Source organism: Lasioglossum baleicum, chromosome 11 (assembly GCF_051020765.1).
Source record: "Lasioglossum baleicum chromosome 11, iyLasBale1, whole genome shotgun sequence".
NCBI lineage: Eukaryota > Metazoa > Arthropoda > Insecta > Hymenoptera > Halictidae > Lasioglossum > Lasioglossum baleicum.
This window is the reverse complement of record NC_134939.1, coordinates 16,036,566-16,055,287: the sequence shown is the minus strand read 5'-3', so window position 1 is coordinate 16,055,287 and position 18,722 is coordinate 16,036,566. Positions and strand designations below refer to the sequence as shown.

Here is an 18,722-nt window from a genome sequence, read left to right as displayed (position 1 = left end):
GCCGGGAGATTATAAGGACGGCTGCCGGTAAGGCATTCCTTCCTCTTTTCCTCTCTCTCTCTCTTTCTCTCTCCCCCACCCTCTCTCCAACGGCGTTCACCGCGATCTTATGCATCGGGACAGGGAAAACTATTTCCCCACGTTGTTCCCGAGATAGGGTAGTTTTGGATTCTCGTTTCCTTCAACCGATTCGCTGCGGGAACTAAAAGTTGCACGCCGCTCCATCGAATCGCGAAAACCTCGGTACTTGATAGCCTGTTACCGTAGGTCTTTGCGCCGATTTTTCTTGGATCTCGTCCATCCATCGTAAAAGAGTGGAATTTCTGTTGGAGGAAATGAAAATTATTTTTCAACGGGAGAGAAATGTTGATAAATATAACTGTGAATCGACAGATACACGGTTTGATTTTCGCTGGATGTTCGATCGGCGAGCAAGGCTGGAATTATTTTAATTACATCTCACCGGAGGATGCGAATCCCGCGTTTTTTTCTTCTCGCATTGATGGGGTGCAACAATGGGGAACAAACATGCGAACGGTCTGCGAAATAACCAGTAGAACTAAGAAATATCACGCGAATCGCCGGAACGAAACCGAAGCCACGGCGCAGAGAGCCCGGTATAAAAGTAAACGAAGCATTTCACGCTAATTAGCCATTCGTTTTAGAGGCCTGTATAAATTACACCATTTAGCAGGTTGTGGAGCGCCGCTGGATTTTTCTCTTCGTTCGAAAAACCGAGGCGAGGGCGGCGAGAAACCGTACGATTCCCTACAGGAACGGGAAAATTGATATTCAGTGTGCTCGTACATTTTGTTTCTACAATCTGGCTCGAAATCATAGAACAACAGAATGACTCTATTACTAGGGGGTGTGCAGATATATGAAACAGCTGACGTTTCGCGCATTAATTCCTCGAACGCTCAATTACAGTCGCTGCGGGTATCGACGACTCGAAAGAAATCCGTGAGCGAAATAAATCGAAGAAAGCAAAACTTATTTATATTTCGTGCGGCAGGGTCAGAGGGAGAAGGGATATAGCAGGGAAGAGAGATGAGAACGAGATACATCGATCCCGACGGAATTCCCGATGGCTCTCGCACATTAGTCAACCGTCACGGAATAAATAGTCGAAAAGAAGGACGCGGCGCGTTGATGATTCGGGGGCTACGCATAAAAATAGAAAGGCTCGCTTGCTTGGCGGGGTGGGCTCTCGCGAGCTTCGAGCCGCGAGGGAGGTGATCTATTCGGAATATTCTGCCCTCGGAGCACAAAGAATGCTGGGCGTTTGACGGGACACGACAGTGCGCGACGCCAGCTGCGATACTCGAATGCCGAGCACGCACACACGCATCGAAAGCGTCGCGCGTGTGCTGGTCAACCATGATAACCCGTTTCTTCCGAGAATTCTTTTGGAAATCGCTTCTGCGGCCTCTACGGCCGCTTCGCGAACTTCCCCGGTTCTTCCAGTGCCTCCTACGTGTTGCAGCAACCAACCATTTTCACTTCTCTGTTTTGATTTGAGTTGTTCTTGTAATTATTTCCGATTATACAAATAATATTGTACCACAATGATCGCAGGCCGCCGAAATCATCGTGAAAACGTAGAAACAAGCGCGTCGCGTCGGCCCGATAGTAGCTGATCGATGAAATACCCGATCCGAAAGTGCGTGACCACGGGGCCTAAAAGCAGCTCCGAAGTAGGTTCTTGCTCACGTGGAACCTGCAATGAGCCACGATTTCGTATATCGAATCGGTGAGTGGTGATCGATCGATGTTCAGGACGTTGGGCAAGTCGAATAACCGTCAATTTGCGAGCGGGCCGTAAGACGAAGAAACGCCTCGATGTTGATCGAAATCCTCCCTCCCCCGTCATTCTCGAATCGCGAGTACGTAATGGCTACTGTCTGACGATCAAATCGAACCTGAATGTGTATATTAAACAGTCAGAGAACGAAACTTTCGCTAAACCTGGAAATATACCGTGCCTCTCCTCTCCTCCACTCGACTGGCTATAGAATCCCTGCAAACACTGGGCTCTCGAGAACATAGGTTCAACTAGCTTCATATTAATTCCCGACGATTTATTTGCTCGTGAATCAAATACTCGTAACGATCTGAAATTATTTTCGGTGTGATTTTGCAAACGCGTCGGAATCGGATGTTTCCAACCAGTTATTTTTGAAATGTCGACGAACGATTTTATAAATAATAAAAGTTTCTCGGGGTGTGTGTTGGCATCGGGGAATGTGCCGAGCGTGTGTGCTCGAGGGAAAGTATTGTTCGCGAGTGCGAAGAACGGGATGGCAGATCTCGTCGAAAGTCGTCGTCGGCGGCGGCGGAAGTGTTTGCAGGATTTCTATTAATCAGCGGCGTTTCATCGGGCAAATTGGCGGATCAAAGGCGGAAACGATGAAAAGCCTTGAGGCGTACGCGCGAGACCGGAAGATACGCTCGAGTTTCCCGTAATTCCGTAACTAAAATTCTGAACGGACGATTGTTGATAGAACAACGACAAAAGCAGCGTCGTTAGGAACGTTCAAAGAAGCCATTATCTCTCAACTACTTCCGCCGCTAATGTGACGATCGCGGGCGGACGATCTTTATCGGCGATCTTCTCGATCCTCTCCATCAGCCTCGATTCTGCGTGGCGCGGAGCGGTGCGGAGCAAAGCGGAGAAAGAGGCCGCCGCGCGGCGCGACGCGGCGTCTTCCCCTCTCCCGCGATCCTCTCTCGGAACCATGACAAATAGAACGGGATGAGCCTCGACAGCCTATCGATACCCATCCGCCATTCCGATGAACGTGCAGCCTAAGAGCGAACGCCGGTCTCGAATATGTATTTATGCTTCCCGTATCATTTCGTAATTATCGATAACATCGTCAAGGCTTTTTGCAGGAAACAATGGGTCATTACTAGTTCCCTCGTACCTCGCCCCGAAGAGCCTGTCTTACTTTTTCTTTGCCGTTTCCCCTCGCCTCTTGTACACCATCCATCCCCGTTTATCCGTTTAACCAGCGGAACGCCCCGAACGCTTTTGGATGTTCACCAAGTCGGGCGAGAAAAATCCTCCGGAGAAAAATTCAGCATCGAAAATTCAGCAACGGAAACGAGCAAGGCCGACGCGGCTCTTTGATTCCCAGCGCCGCCATTCGGGTCACGGATAACCGGTCTCATTAAATCCAATAGAAATAAATTCTTTAATTATCAATCGCAATTTCAATCGTCCTCCCAATCACACTAACAACGCCGAGCGATTATTATAAATTGTAATAAGCAGCCTCTGATCCAAAGACGAATCTCCGAAACACGACCGGAATTCGCATCTCGAGCACGAGAACGCATAAAATTCGCAGTTCGGCGACAACTGAGCAACTCTGCGCAAGTTTCATTTTGTAGAGTTTCAAACTGAAATTTCGAATGACGTACCACGGGGAATAGAGTCGTTCGAAATGGACAATTAAATGAATCTGACACGATTCGCGCGAAGGTTCGAAACAAATCCGTAACGCGCGTGGAAGAATTGCTATTTGATGCTGTTTACGACGCCTTTACATACGGTTTCCCTTTGATCTAACGGTTATGCGACACTCGTCGCCGTCGAGCGTCCAGAAACTTTGAAGTCAGCCTGCAAATGAATAATGAAGGGAATCCATAACCGGTGTGTCGCGATACCGTCCGTCTCGTTGTGTAATTTCAAATCGAACGGATGCTAGCGTCGCCGCTTTTCACGGAACTATCGACCGGCTTCGATGCATCGAGCAAAAACTGACGTGGATTTGTTGCGGCGCGTCCACGTGGCGCGTTCCCGATATTTTACCGCCGAAATCGCGATCGTTCTAATTGCCTCCAGATGTCAATTAATGGCTCGAGCATACGCGATGGGTCGCGCGCGCGCGCGCGCATGGATCGTTCGAACCCGGCCCCGGCCTAAGAACGCAAGTGTTTGTCATTACGGCACCAACGATGATTTTATCGTCTACGAACGTTTCCGCCTTTTCCTGTGCTGCTCTCCCGCTTCCCTCGCTCTGCTAGATCGAGAGATCTAACCCGGAATAATAACCGGCAAATCATCTAGACGCGATGATCTCACCGATGGAAAAACGTTTCCAAGCTCCACCGTTTTCGGGGACGTTGATTTTAATTTTCTTGTTTAAGAATTACAATAAATTTTCCAATGATTCCAGTTCGATTGAAAGATTCTCCCTTATCGCGGTCAAATTCGAAGCTAAAGACAGAACCAGCGAATAGAGTTTACGAAAGTTTCTTTATGCTGAACGATGCAGTATAAGCCGCTCAATGATGCACTGGTCGAAGTTAAATTATAGAGTATTAGTACGCCAACACGGTCGCAATTAAGTGAATCAAATTGAATGCAATTGAATGAAATTTTCTGTTTGCGAAGGGAAAATTGAGAATAAAGATTCCGGAGAATTTGCTGTTGTTGTATTCGCGGTTCGGGGTGCTTGGTTGTGAATGTTGGAGGTCTGAATGATGGTTTAGCAGTTTCGATGCCACGAAGCTCGATTGCGCTAACTATGGACGGTTTTTCTCTTTACAGAGGGCAACGTTAGCGGAGAAGGAAGTTTCCGCGTTAAAGGAGCAACTCGCCGCGGCGAACGATGGGAATTCGAAGACTGAGGGACACCAATTGTCTCAGACTATACAGGGAAGTGATCAGCAGCAGGTTCACGATGCGAGCAATCCCAGGAGAACGCCAAACAGCAACCTGGAGCAGGAACTGCAAGCGAAAGACAAAGAGGTGAGTCTGCACGAAACGATACCTCCACTGTCAGTCCGATAAAAACGAACATATATAAATCACAGTACAAATAATCATTGCGCAACAGCTGCGGAGCCTTAAATGGGTCTAGCGAAGAAATAGATAAACAATATTTCAATCGTGCATTTATATTTATATTCTATTGAGAATTTATTCAAAGGCAGATATCGATTCATCGCCAAAATATTCGGGGAAGGCAGAATTAAATCGAATACTTGTCTTCCGATAATATTTCGGAATGACACTTTCATACGCATGTATTAATAGTCCTTCAAGAGACAACGATTATAACCATTTCATCTTCAAGTTCTTCGACAGTCGATAGAAATACATTCCTCTTCAAGTGAATTAATAAATGTGCCATCATTTTGAGATAACTGTGATTGCTAACAGGTTTCGAATATTGGAAACTCTGATCGGAAACTTTCTCAACGAATTCCCAAATAAATTTCTGCGAAAACGACAGGGTCAGGAAGTTGCGATTAACTGTTGCACACGGAGGTTCACGCTGCGTGTGCGTCGATCTGAATGACTGACGTACTCGATAGAGCACGTGGTAGTCCAACCTCACCCCCCTTTCGTGCTAGTCTCTCCTCTCACCCCTCGTTCTCTCTCTCCCTCTCACTCTCTGTTTTCTCTCGGATCGTACGCACGAAGCACGCGCACAGCACACAGCGAAATTCACCCCCGAGTGCACTTCACCTTCCCGATTCGCGATAAACGGCTCGAATCACGCTTTCGGGACGCAAAGTGTGACTAATGGCAGCCGACGAACCGACGGAATTGGTAATGAAAGAAGATCATAAATAGGAGACGGTGTATCGATGAATATTCATCGGGGCCGGGCCCACAAGAATCGTCGGGGTTTCGACAGAGACGGTTTCGGTAGCTATGAAACGTCGCCTTGATGAGTCCAATCGGATTTACGTCCGTTTTACCATCGATCCCTCCGAATTCCTCTTTGCTGCACACCCCAAAAATTATCGAGCAGAAGCAGACATTTTTCTACTAAAGATTGCAAATTAACCAGAGTTAAATATTGTTGTAGAAATTTCTCTCGCGTTTTTTAGCACTCTAAACCCTCTGTTTCTTTTATCTATCCCCCCTAATTTCCGATTACTCAATTCCTAAAAGTTACAAAATGTTTTAGAACAGAATTGTCTACGATTTCGTATTAAAGCACAGGAATGGGAATAGCGGTGGTCTTCTGAACAAGTTGTTAAACAAAGCGGCGACTTTTTCCGCGCACAGAATGCGGCTCGCGTTTTCGGTAATCTGCGATTCCGCGGCAAGACTGCAAAAAACCACCCTCCGCGTTGGATCGGTGGCTTAAAAAAGGGACACAAAGTGCTCGAACCCTTCACTTACGGTTTACGGAGCGGAGTCTTGTAAGAATCTCTCGCACCCCATAACCGGGGTGGGGTGCATAATGCGAGCGTATCGGTGGTGTGGGGCTTTAAACAAAGGCGAAAACACTTAAAGCGCCGATGGAGAGAGCGAAAGGAGTGATAAAAACACCGCTAAGAGTTCAATAAGTATCCTGCTTAGGGCCAATAACGTCGCACCCCTTTCTCACCCCCTCCCCCTAGCCGCCACTTTGCACCGGCTGCTCCGGTATTCTCGTTTTGAAGGAAATCGTTTGCTTTAGCCTGTTGTAATCCCGAACCCGATAATCCGCCACCCTTTTCTTCCCATCGTGGCTCTCTCCTTCTCCGTCTCACCCCCGAACACCCACCCCCAAAGGCTGTCGAAGGGTAGTCGGAACAATCTTTGACGACGACGACGAGGAGGAAGTGGAGGAGAAGAGGAGGCACCTTTTCACCGATAAGAATTTGCTCCTCGGACACAATGTCTTTATTGAGAAGCCATCGCGCGCGATGGGAATGATTTTTATTATTCCCCGATTAGGGGATGGAAATCGGAGGAGGCTCGCCGGCACGGAGACGATAATGAGGAGCAAATAATGCGACAATGTAGCCTGGGAAGGAGCTAGTTGTTCGAATATCTTCGCCGGGGGAGATGAATCTTTCGAGGGATCGAAGGGGGTGGGTTTTATGGGCCCTGACGCGGCGCGAACGAATCACTTGATGGCGTTCCTATCGAAAGATTGTGGCCCGTTTCCTCCTGGTATATTTAACAGCTCGCGAGACGATCGAAGTTCCCTCTGTTTATCGGTCTTCTACAGTGTCTCAATTTCGAGTTTATGAAATTGATTGACACGCGAATAATAAATGCAGCTGAATGCGGTGTTAATTAGCATGGTACTGGGAATATAATGGAATTATATTTCATCAGATCGAATAAATTGAGCGTTTCCAGTTGATACGCGATTACAATCGAGTTATTTCTCCGTGTTTAACCGGATTCGTTTCATCGCGAAGTCTCGAGGATCGATTAATTAATTGAATTAATTCCGCCGACATTCTCGTATCGACCGATTGTTCTCCGGCTGCTTTTATCTTGGCTGGCTCGCGCTCGGAATCGTATTCACGGAAAACAGGTAAACGCTTTTTACCGTTTGCCGGCGCTGACGTAGAATCGCGCTATAAATAACACAAAGTCATCATTTCATATCGGAGACATTCGCGTCTCGGAGCATTTTCCGATTGTTTTGAAGAGTCGGCCGGGTTCTCGTGTCGCTTTGATCTCCAGGAAAGTGAAGAGAAAGAATGGGATACACTTGTTCTCCGTGATCGCTAGGATGTCGGGTCGCTTGTTGTTCGATTTTATTTCATTTATTATCGTTTCAAGGTACCAATTTAACCCGGCCGAAGATGGATCCGTGGCATCTTGGGAGGCCTGAAGTTTATTTCATTAATTTCCACCGCGGGATAAACGTGGACCGCGACGAAAGATCGCCGGGGATCGAGCAAGGGTCATTTTAAAAGGAAAGAGTTCGCAATTAGACCGCTAACGACTTTCTTTCCCGACGGTGATGTTCCATGCAAGCCGACGAGCCGGCTAGCCTGCCACCGTGGAAAGATGAAAGAGAGACAACGCGCCGCCCGATGCCAACGCAAATACGCTCCGCGAGTGTTTCAAAACACGTTGGCTAATGTACCGAGGGCGATAGATCAAGAAATAACCGGGAACGTTATCCGCGCTTCTCCTAGCCGCGATCTTCGCGACTTCCTGCCTCCCGGCACCGAGAGATGTTATTCTTTCCCATAGATACCCGCTTGCAAACAGCTCCAATTTTTTAGCCGCTCCTCCCAGCAAACGAAACAACCGAAACAACATTTTCTGGTCCCTTAAACATCGCCATTCCGTGTCCACAAACATCCATTTAGAATTTATCCAGCCTTTGAAGAAGAACATTATTCTCGTAAATATCCGGCAGGAATTCGCTCGTCCCTTGACGAACACCATTTCGTTCCGCGCGCGGAACTCCAAATTAAAAATATTCGTCCCTCGAAGAAGACCATTATGTTCATAAATATCCAACAGGTATTGAAGAACAAATTGAAGAAAACAACCTTTGATTATTGAAAATCAAAAATCTTGTTCGCAGACAAAAGAATTGGAAAATGTTCGTAAATACATTTACGGAAAGTGTCAAAGGATTCGTGAAAAAATGATAGGACAGATGTTAAAGAATGACAGTATGTATAGAGTTGAACAATGGTGGTTTCGCAGTGTCCTATATCGACAGTCATCGCCTGATTCGCGGTTTTATCGATAATTGCGATCACCTGCGGTCACGTGTACCGCGAAGCCATCGCGGAGACATCGACGCGCGCGGCCATATTGGCAACGCCGGTAGGCCGAACCAATACGATCCGCGATATTACCGTATTTACACTGATACGAAGATTTGCTGATAATTGGCGCGATAAGAAGCAATCGAGTGCGCAATACCTGCCGCAACAAACAATCGCCACGGACGGGACGACGAATTTTATCGTTCCGGAGCGAGCTAGCGCCGTGAAACCAACTGTTGTGAAACGGATTAGAGGTCGACTGACAGATCGGTGGGTGGATGGAGAAACCGAGGCTTTCACGGTTGCGTAATGTTCCGCGGGAAAATCTTGCCGCGCCTCTGAGCCATCGCGATCGACGACTTTCTGCGAATTGCGACGCGGAAACGCAGAAACTACCCCTTTGCATCAGGCACGGACTCTATCGCGATTGAAAACGCAACAGGTTCAGGGGATGTTTGATCCAATAAATATCGTGAAAATAGTTAAGAAGGAGAAGTTCTAGAAGAAAATACTGGCTGGGACTGATGACGATCGACTAAAAAAATGCCTAGTGGATCGGCGCCCCGCCATTAAAATTGGCCGGATTTTTTTCGCGGTACCGGTGAACCACTGAAAACGAATTTAGGTTACGCGTTATCATATCTGTCCATGTCGTCGTTAAACGAGCAAACATCGAATTAACAGCCTCGTAAATTTACATTCCGATGCGGTAAATAAAAAATCGATATAGCGCCGCGAAATTCGTTATCAGTTTACCTATCGTTTCGCGATAGATAACGGCATTATCAAAAGTTCGAGAACGATTCGAGGCGATAGAAGGGTGGAAATCCGAGACAGAGAGAAGAAAGAGAGAGCGAGCCAGCGAGCCAGAGAGGAAGAAAGAGGAAGGGAGAGAGAGAGCGCGCCAGCAACTCGAAGAACACGAATTCCGTTCCGCGGACCGTTGTATTCTTTTTCGGCGGGGTCCAGCGCGGCGGAATGAACGAATTCAACGTCGGACGATGCAGGAGAGGACTCTAGGTTGAGAAGAGGGGATGGGATTCCTGGCAAAAAGCTGGGATTATTGCGCTCGAGCGAAAATGACGTGGGTCAGAGGTGCAGGCTGACGGATAGAGCCAATATCGTTAGGTATTCGTTTCGTAAGTTTCAAGTAGAACAAAATATAGAAACTGGCCAGAATAACTCTCTCCTCCCTGCGGGCCTCGGGGAGGTTTTTTTCCACCCCCGAGCAAGGCCTGGCCAACCTGTACGCTGGCCCTCTTAACTGTGTAACCCGTGAAATTGCATCCGTAACGAGGACGTTGCGCGTTGCTGGAGAAATCCGAGAAACGGACCAGTTCGCTCGCGACTTGAAGGAGTCTTCGCTCTCATCAACGTTACCCGATGTTTAATATTATTTTTCAAACATTAACGAGTGAACGCCGCCATCGGATCAACGCCATCTGACGAGACGCCCCCGCAACATCCTTCGGGGATGTTCTCACGCAGCCCGGAGCTGCTGATAATGCTGCGCCGATGCTCTCTGCCGAGATGTCCTCTACATTCGATAGAAAATATCACTGTACAAATTTCATATATTTCATTCATCGTTATATTCCCGTTAATTTAGGAAGAAGCATTTCTGTTCGAGATAGTTGTATTAAATATAACCCTATTGTATTATTAACGCTTTTACTGTCGAGAGCTTATAGATAAAATTTACTATTCTATAAATTTTTCTTGCTCTGTTAGCACTTGTGAGTGCCGTGTCTTCCTGAAATGTGAATCGGAATTATTCAATCTTGTTGAAAGCAAATTCGTCCATATCTCTGTCTAAAAGAAACACTTTCTAGTCTTGTTTAAATGATCAAATAAATAATGTAAAGCGATTAGGCATAGAATGGGAAATCGGCGATCGTTTCCGCAATTCCCACGAAGCCACGGTGTCAGCTGCCTCTGCCGGCAAGTAATATCGCGCAATTACAAATAAGGAAGGATCGGGCTGCATGCGCGGCGGCCGATAAAGGAAAAAAGAGGGAGAGGAAAGACGGGCCGGATGCTCCATCATCGTCGGCTGAAACATTAATTAGAAAATCTGAATAATTAGGAACTAACTTTTACGCGATGTGTAAAACTCGTTTCTCCGCCCCCTGCACGCATATACACGTGCCATATATCTACACGTACGCGTGGTACACGTATATACATAGGTGACGGGGTATGTATTATACATGTATACATACACATAAAAGAGGAGAGGACGCGCGTGCGCTCGCGGGCATTCGGACGTCACGTTGGTATGCGTGTACGTCGCCGGAGGTGGCCAGAGCGCGGGGGTGGAGGTCCGCTTTCCTCTGACGGGTGAACGGCAGCGGTTACACCCCTACTGCACCTTCACCCTCGCTCCGTATACTTTTAAAAAGGGTTTTACAGTTCGAACAGATCGATCGGCCACCCTCGTCACCCTCCCTCCTCCCCCTTTTCTCCTCCGCATCCGCCGAGATGCGTATCTGGTCACGGCGGCAGCTGATTATATCGTAATTACGGTTTTAAGTATATTTCATCGAGCACGCGAGCGAGCGAGCCTCGAACGCGGTATGGCTAGGCCGGAACGGGGGATGAAAGGGGTTGCTCAAAGCCTCGTGCCCTTCGATTTAATGCCGACCGACGATCGTTGCGCCTCCGTTCGTCCGGAGCCCTCTCTCTCTCTCTCTCCCTCTTTTTACCCCCAAGATGTATCGTGACGGCAAAAGTCGAGGCTGTTTCGTTTCGTTTTCTTGGCCGGCCACTCATCGATAGGCAATCTTTTCTTATCGGGTCACAAGGAGATTTATAGAAACGGGCTACGATGGCGGACTGTCATGACTCTCTCTCTCCCTCTCTCTTTCTCTCTTTCTCTCGCTCTCTCGCTCTCTCCTCCCCTAGACTCCTGTACACGAACCCACGATCTAGAGCGAGATACAGAAGGCCGCGCGTGATGGTGTGAAACCCGGCTACCGTGGCCACCGGCGAGCTACTGGAACCACTAACTGGAATTATCGCTTATAACCGTGACGAACGCGAGCTCGGGAATTACACGCTCGATCCGCGCGCCGGTGATGTATGGGGGAATATGGGGAGTTTTTGGGCTTGATTTACACGGACGCTCGAAAGTGCACCCGGTCGCCACGCGATCGTCTCTTTCGACCGTGTTGCGCGGACGATTCCACACACGGTTGATTGATCGACGCCCGGCTTTCGATGCGCGACACTCGGACCTGTCGATCGGAATTACCAATTTTCAAACGGCCGTTCCGGCCCGCCGAGCTTCCCCTCCATTCGTCGTTCGTTCGCGGGAATTGTTTCAAGAGAGCGTGTTCCTTTCAAGCTTAACCCTTTGCACCCGGAACTATTTCAACTCGAAAACCAAACATTTTTTCCGATTTAATATATTTTCATTTGAATGATTTGTTTTCATTTGATGCATTTATACTCGCATGTTTAGTAGTTTATCGAATATACAATATTTCGAATAATTTTTTGAGTGCCCACGGTTAGAATCACCGTTTAACCTTCAGTTTGCCAGCGTAATTCGTTCCGGATGCAGTGTAATGATGATAAATTAGATTTGTGGATTTCTTCTTGACAAACGAAACACTGCAAGATAACGCGAGATTAGAACCAGATTATTCGCATCGTACGCGAATGATAAATCAACGTGCAAAGACTCGCTACCACCAGATGAAAAGCTGAGATAAGATTAAAATAAGATTTGAAGATGAAAGGTGAAGAGAGAGAGATAAGAATCACCGCCGTTAACGTGTTAATTCAATATGATCTAAACGTTGCAATTTTGTTTGAAAAAAAAATGATTGCCATGATCTGGAACGTTCTCGCAGCCACGCAGAAATGCGCTCCTCGCCCAGGGAACGCGTTGAAAAAAAAAACGAGAGCCCTGCGCAGGTTCCGTGGGTCCGCTTAAAAGTGCCTTAAATTTTAGATTACATTAAAACTGGGCTCGCGAAGGTAATCGCGTTTCAAGTTCGGGTGCGGTGGCCGGTCGGCTACATCTCGTAAAAACGCGGAAAAAAAAGGCGAAATAAAGGAAACGTTCTCACGCATACGAAGTTATCCGTGACAGGGAAGGAAGCGCCCCGGTCGTTGGTGCGTGTATGGGTGGAGAAAGATACGAATGGGAGGGAGGAGATGAGGAGGTGGAAGAGAGGTGGTGGGAGGGGGGGTATAGGTGGAGGCTGGAAAAACCATGGCGTCTCTCGAAATTAATTTTTTTTGTTGGCCGAGATAAAAACCTAACGAAGCCGCGGCGCGCTTTATTACGCGAAAGCGAACGACGGAAGAGGTGGAGCGAGCGAAAGACAAGGGAGGAAGAGGGACGCGTGTATTCAGAAGAGAGAAATAGACAGAGACGGAGGGACGGAAAAGGGGGATTGATATAGGTGTTCCTGGTGGCGATGGCGGAGCAAAGGGAGGACAGAGAGGAGGGTGGAGAGGAGCGGAGTCGGTGGAACGGGGGTGGGTCGGAGGCGGCGGCAGGGGGTGGCGCGGCGGCTGAGACACAAATACGCTGAAAATTAGATTCATAACTTTTCTGCTGCGCTTTCGCGGCGGAACGACTAAAGGCTGGCCGGGCTAGTTAAAAATTCCGTGTGCCCACGAATATCAATCCCTACCCACCCCTTCTCGCCGTCGCCCCGCAGAAACCCCGGCTCATACGCGATGGGGGGGAAGAGATCACCTACGACCCCACTTTTTCCACCCTCTCTCCTCCTACGGCCCCCCGGTATCCTACGCTCTCTCCACACGGTTATATGGCCCTGGCTGTGTGCCTTTCCTCCGCGCTACGTACACGCCTCCATCGTCCAGACGGACGACCAGGAATTATCTCCGTTTTTCCGCAAACGCGATTAACCAGAAACGTCGTTCAGCAAGCCCTCCGGGCCCTCTCGACCAGAGGGTGCCGCTCTCCTTCGGCTTTCGACTCGACTCGACTCGACTCGACTTCGTCGATTGATAATTCACGATTAATCCCGCCACGAGAGCCGTCTCTTTCTCTCTCTCTCCCTCCCTCCCTCTCTCTCGCTACCTCGATCTCTAGCTTTCCCTTCACTGGCCACCCCCCAACTCCTTGCCTCGCCGGATCGACGTCACCGAAAATTCTATGGATGCACCGTAATTTCGTCCCGGAAATTCGGCAGAGGATTTTTTTTCCACCACTGGCCACTGGCTAGGATTTTTTCTCTTGCCTTCGGGCTTTGTTGTCTGTAATTAGCGCGACCCGGAGCATGGGGGTCTAATCTGCTAACGGCTTGTTGCCGGCCCCTGTCTATCGCTTTACAACGTTATTTGTATTATTCCGCCGTTACTGTTTGCCGGGAAATCTGGGAAATGGATGTACTAACACGCTGACTCAATTCGTTTCACTGAACTGAAATAGTCTGAAGTGTTTATTCAGGATTTAAAATATAAATGTAAATCCTAACTATCGAGGAAATTTATTTCAAATGGATATAATAAGCATCGACCTGTGACTTGCTTTCATAAAAATTGGATCGAGTAATTTCGTAGAACAAATTCTCGGTACAGCCCTGCTCGATACTGCATAATCTTGCGGGGCACCGTTTCTTCCTTATAGCCACTTTCCCGGTACCGATACGCAATCATAGATAACAATACGAGACACTCTAATACCCTTTTGTCACCATCGACGATTTAAAATGTCCAGAGTGTCATTGTCTTTCCGCTATTCACGTCAACGAGACTACTAAAACTAAAATAAGGATCGTGTTCGGTATATATATAGTTGCATAATGCGATAGAGATGGCGATGCAATTATGTGGGGCCCGATTGAATGCGATTATGCAGGCACAATCTAGTTCTCGGACAATTGGATACGGATAAAAGGAATAGCAACGCGTCTAGAAGTGTATAAATAAAGCAGTATTAACATACTGCCTTTATAGCGTAATATAACTCGACTGGGTCGTTGAACCTATGCGTTTCACCGAGAGACCGCCAGACTTTCTACGTCATTTGTCAACGATCTACGTCGGGCATCGGCAATTTTACACTTGTCAATTTCCGATAGATCGTTACTTCAATCTTGCCATAATCTGTCGAAATAAAACAGTTCTGGAAAAGGCTGGAAATCTGAGAATTATTGCAGTGTCGTATCTGCTGTTACAATACAATGTATAAAGTTGGAAGGGAAGTTCTGTCGCATTATAAATAAGCATAAAGTTTAGTTGAATGTTATCCATTTGAGTATAAAATCATTTTAAAGTATGTACCTGTAAAACGCTTGCCTAATATAGCCAAAATCGTCTCGAGTTGCTAGTTCGCCCGAGCGAAAAAGTCCTCGAGTGCAAAGGGTTAATTCGAAAAGAACTTCACTCCGTTGTTTCGAATAAATTCGTACCGAGATGCACGGTCGAATCGAAGGAGATCACTGAAGAATCGAAAGGCTGGTCGTTTTCTGGAGATCATTGATATTTGCACGGTCTCGGATGGTTCCGGGCAGACGGCGTCACGGCGAGTCATCGTCTCACGTATCGCGGAACTGGTCTGAGGTTTCGGGCGGTTCGGTTCGATCGAATTGGCAAAATGTCAAAGGCTCGTTAGCCTGGAGGGGCTGGGGCGGTCGCAACAGAGAGAACGAGCGAGATAGACGGAGCGAGAGAGCAGCTCGCGGGAATATAGGTTCGAAAGTGTAATAATAACGGCGCGGCATTCCTTGGCGGTGGCATTCGCGAAATGTACAGTAAATCGAGCGTGCGATACAGCCGGCCCCGTTGAATTATCGTCAGATAAGAATTCCCCCGCGACGTTTATTCGTGGCACCGAACAAAAACTGAGCGCGCGCGCGCGCACGCGTGTATCGTGCGCGTCCGAGACCGCGGACGACGGTGTATTATTACGCAATAGGACGTAATATAATGCTATGGAGTTCTTAGATTGTGTTCCGCATTGTCGCCGGGGCTTTATGCGATTTTGTGGCAGGGGCATTGTTCCCCTCTCGCGCCCTCTCGCACAGCCCCCGCGTGTACCCCGCGACACACCACTTTTTAACCATTTCCACGCGAGACGCCGAGCTGCCGTGTCACCGACGCTTGAAACCCCTTTTAACGTTACACATGTAGCCAAAGAACAATGACGGAGAGGAAACGGGGGGGTTGAAACTGTTCGAACCGCGGTCTCTGAAACGCTCCGATATCTGTCGAACCGTTTTCCCCGTTTACGCTCCGCGAATTTATTTATTCGCGAACAGGTCGGGGCGACTCGAACGGAAAACAGGGCAGAGCAATTTATGAAAGACTGAGAAATTAAATCCGAGTTAAGATTGGAACAATTTCAACTCGTATTTTTTTGCCACGGGAAAACTGTGTCTTGACATAAGAAGAAGAATAGAATAGTGATGAATTAGAGGAGGAAGAGGCGAATTTCGCAAGGGTTGATTTAAACGGCGGCCTCGTCTGGTCAGAATTTGATAATGCTGGGCTTCCAGGGTTTTTTTCCGAAGGGGCGTTGGGATGAACGGGAAGAGAGTGGGCAGAGTAGCCAGGCTCCGATCAGAACGCCGTCTAAATAAGTCCGTTGAAAAAGCCTCGGACGATTTTTCGGTCGGTTGTGAAATAACCGTGGTCTTTTACGACCCGAAAAGGGAAATCCCCTGAAAAGCCGGCACTCCGCGAGCGCGTAACTTATCAGTCCTCCGAGTTTCCCCGGCGACGGAACCCTTTCCACCTTCGCTTTTAGCCCCGGCAAGTATATGATATTTAGAATTAATCCTTCCTTTGTGCGGGATTCTCGGTCGCTCTGCTCCGCTCTCTGCTCCGCTCGTTCGCTCGCTCGTTCTGGCACGACTGTCTGTCTGTCCATCTGTCTTTTTATCGCGCCGATATGGAGTCGTATGAATTTTACTCCATTATTCGTGCCGTCTGTGCCCGCTGGTCCGACCGTAGTCGCGGCAAGGAGGGTAAGAGGGTGGGAAAAAAGGAGGAACGGATGGATAGAGGGAACAGGAGGAGGTGGTGGTCGGGGGTGGGGCTCGTCTTTTTGTCTTCGCCACCGAGACTGCCGAGGCTTTCATTTCGAATCCTCAATCACCGTCGGTGATCAATCACAATTGAATTCGAGCGGCGAGCACGCCGCACGGCCGCCGAAAAAAACGAGCCGAAGAGGAACGCTCGCGAAGACGCTAACCTAAGATGGCGGACCAACATCAATTTCCGACGCGATCCGCAGCACCATATAGTTGCTACTTTCGGACAGAAATTATTTTTCTCGTGCATCGTGCGTCTCGGTCAGCAAATTAATTTTCCACCGCCGATAAGACACATTTCAATTTTTACCGACACTATCTGCTTAAAAACTGGAGAATCAATATTAAATTACACTGTTCGTTGATTGAGGCAGCATCTACCAACTTTCCGACAGAAAGTAGTGGTTTCATCGGGTAATTTAGAGCACGCTCGATTTCTTTTCTGCCGGGAACTAGCGGAAACTACCCCTGAATGCGGTGTGTTGCTGTAGTGGTCTGCGCATCGGGCCGAATCGAATCTCCGATAAATTCGCGGGAGCCGGTCGTCATCGATAAGCGGAGAGAGCGGCGCAAAGTAACGCAACCGGCTCGGCGGTTAAAGTCAGACAGTAATCGGAAGGGAGAGACGGTCTAATGCCGAAGTCAGGGCGAAGGGAGTGGGCAAAAGGGGGTGGCCCGGTCCGTGGATACCTTTTGAAGCTACCCCAGCCGCGGGCCGAAGGATAATGCGCAAAGCAAAGGATAATTCCCCGATACGGGGACGGAATCCGTGTGGCGGTACGCGCGCACGGTGGTCGGGGGTGGCGGAAGGGAGGGAAGGTGGGTTTGTAGGCAGGGTTGCCGGAGAGTAAAAAACTCTTATTTAAAAATGTATTTACCGTCTGGCTCGCAAGGATCGCCGCTCCGCCTGGAAACTTGGCTGTTTACCCCGGCTTGCCGGCGTGTGTGCACCCCTCGCCCCTTTATCTGGAGACGTAGGAATCGCAGAAGCCTTCCAGCTACCCCCCGTTGTTATCCGCGGACGCGTGTGTGCAAATACCGGGATGGTAGGATGCGAGGCATCGAGAAGGAACCCGTGAGTCCGTTTCCCTGGCCTTTCAAACCTTTTCGGGGACTCCAGGCGGCCCGGGGAGTGGGAATTGCAACCCTTATGAAGCTACGCGACCCTTGCGGTTCGCTCGATTGTTACTGGCTGGACGACAGGTTGGAATTAGAGGGATGCTTCTTTTTTTCCGTGTGTTTATTTTTTTTCCCTCTTTTTCATTCACGATTCCCTTGGTCTGCTTTTTTTCCTGGTCAGCTTTCAGTGGCCGGAACTGGAACAGAGGGTGCTCCTTAGTTCCGGAAGGTATCGGAGCGCTCCACGATATTATTTTATTTAAAATTCGTCATCGTTCCAGCCCACCGTTCCTGCACCGTGAACTTTGTTTCCATAGCAGTTGATACGGAAAATAAACCGAACGGTTCTTTGCATTTTATATATATTATTACCCGTGGCCCCCGGTGAAGCTGGCGGACACTTCCGTTAAAATTCTAGAGAACTCGACGCCTCTCGAATTTGTCACGGTAATGCAATAATTGCGGAAAGTTCCGGGGAGTATGGAAAATGTTACTGTTTACAAAATGGCCGAACAAAGTTGAGCCGTTCGGAATTTTCTCGAGTGGCTCTCGTTAAAATAGCACGGCGAACTACGGCCGCTTAAAAAATCTATGTCTCGCGGCAGCACACTTTTCGTTCGTCAAGAATCCGGTCATTAACCGGATAAATTCCGTTCGCCCCGGCGGCGGTCTCGACAACGCGTGGTTGCAGCGGCATTGTCTTGCCGGCGCGGAACGGCGGTGGCGCGAAAATTGTAACTTTAAGCGTGCAAAATGTGTACACACGCGGTCCCGATGCCGAAGTTCCTGCGTCGAAGCAGCCCGCGGAAAATGTATCTGGGATAGATGGATGAAACGTAACTATCAAAGTTGGCGATCACAGCTTGACGGCATTTTACCGGGCCCTTTCCCCGCCGCGACGCCAACCGGAAACTCACCCCCGCGACGTTCGTCCCCGACGCTTGCTCACAATTTATATTACGACCGAGGCGCGCATATAATTAATTTAATTAAACGCTCCGCACTGAAAATTGTCCTATTAGTTCGGCAACTTTTGACGGCTGCTGGCTGTCCCGCCACCCCTCCGCTCCTACGGTTCGTTTTCCGCGCTTCTGTTCATCCCCG

General features: G+C 48.5%; 1 protein-coding gene across 6 annotated transcripts in view; it reads left to right on the top strand.

The window, feature by feature from the left end:
- Cut (homeobox protein, cut) overlaps positions 1–18,722 on the top strand; it is a 122,421-nt gene that overhangs the window by 53,141 nt on the left and 50,558 nt on the right. For all 6 annotated transcript variants that reach the window (XM_076433640.1, XM_076433639.1, XM_076433635.1 and 3 more), the window contains exon 3: positions 4,559–4,759. In XM_076433640.1, the coding sequence (XP_076289755.1) occupies positions 4,559–4,759 (201 nt within the window). The remainder of the gene's footprint in view (positions 1–4,558; positions 4,760–18,722) is intronic.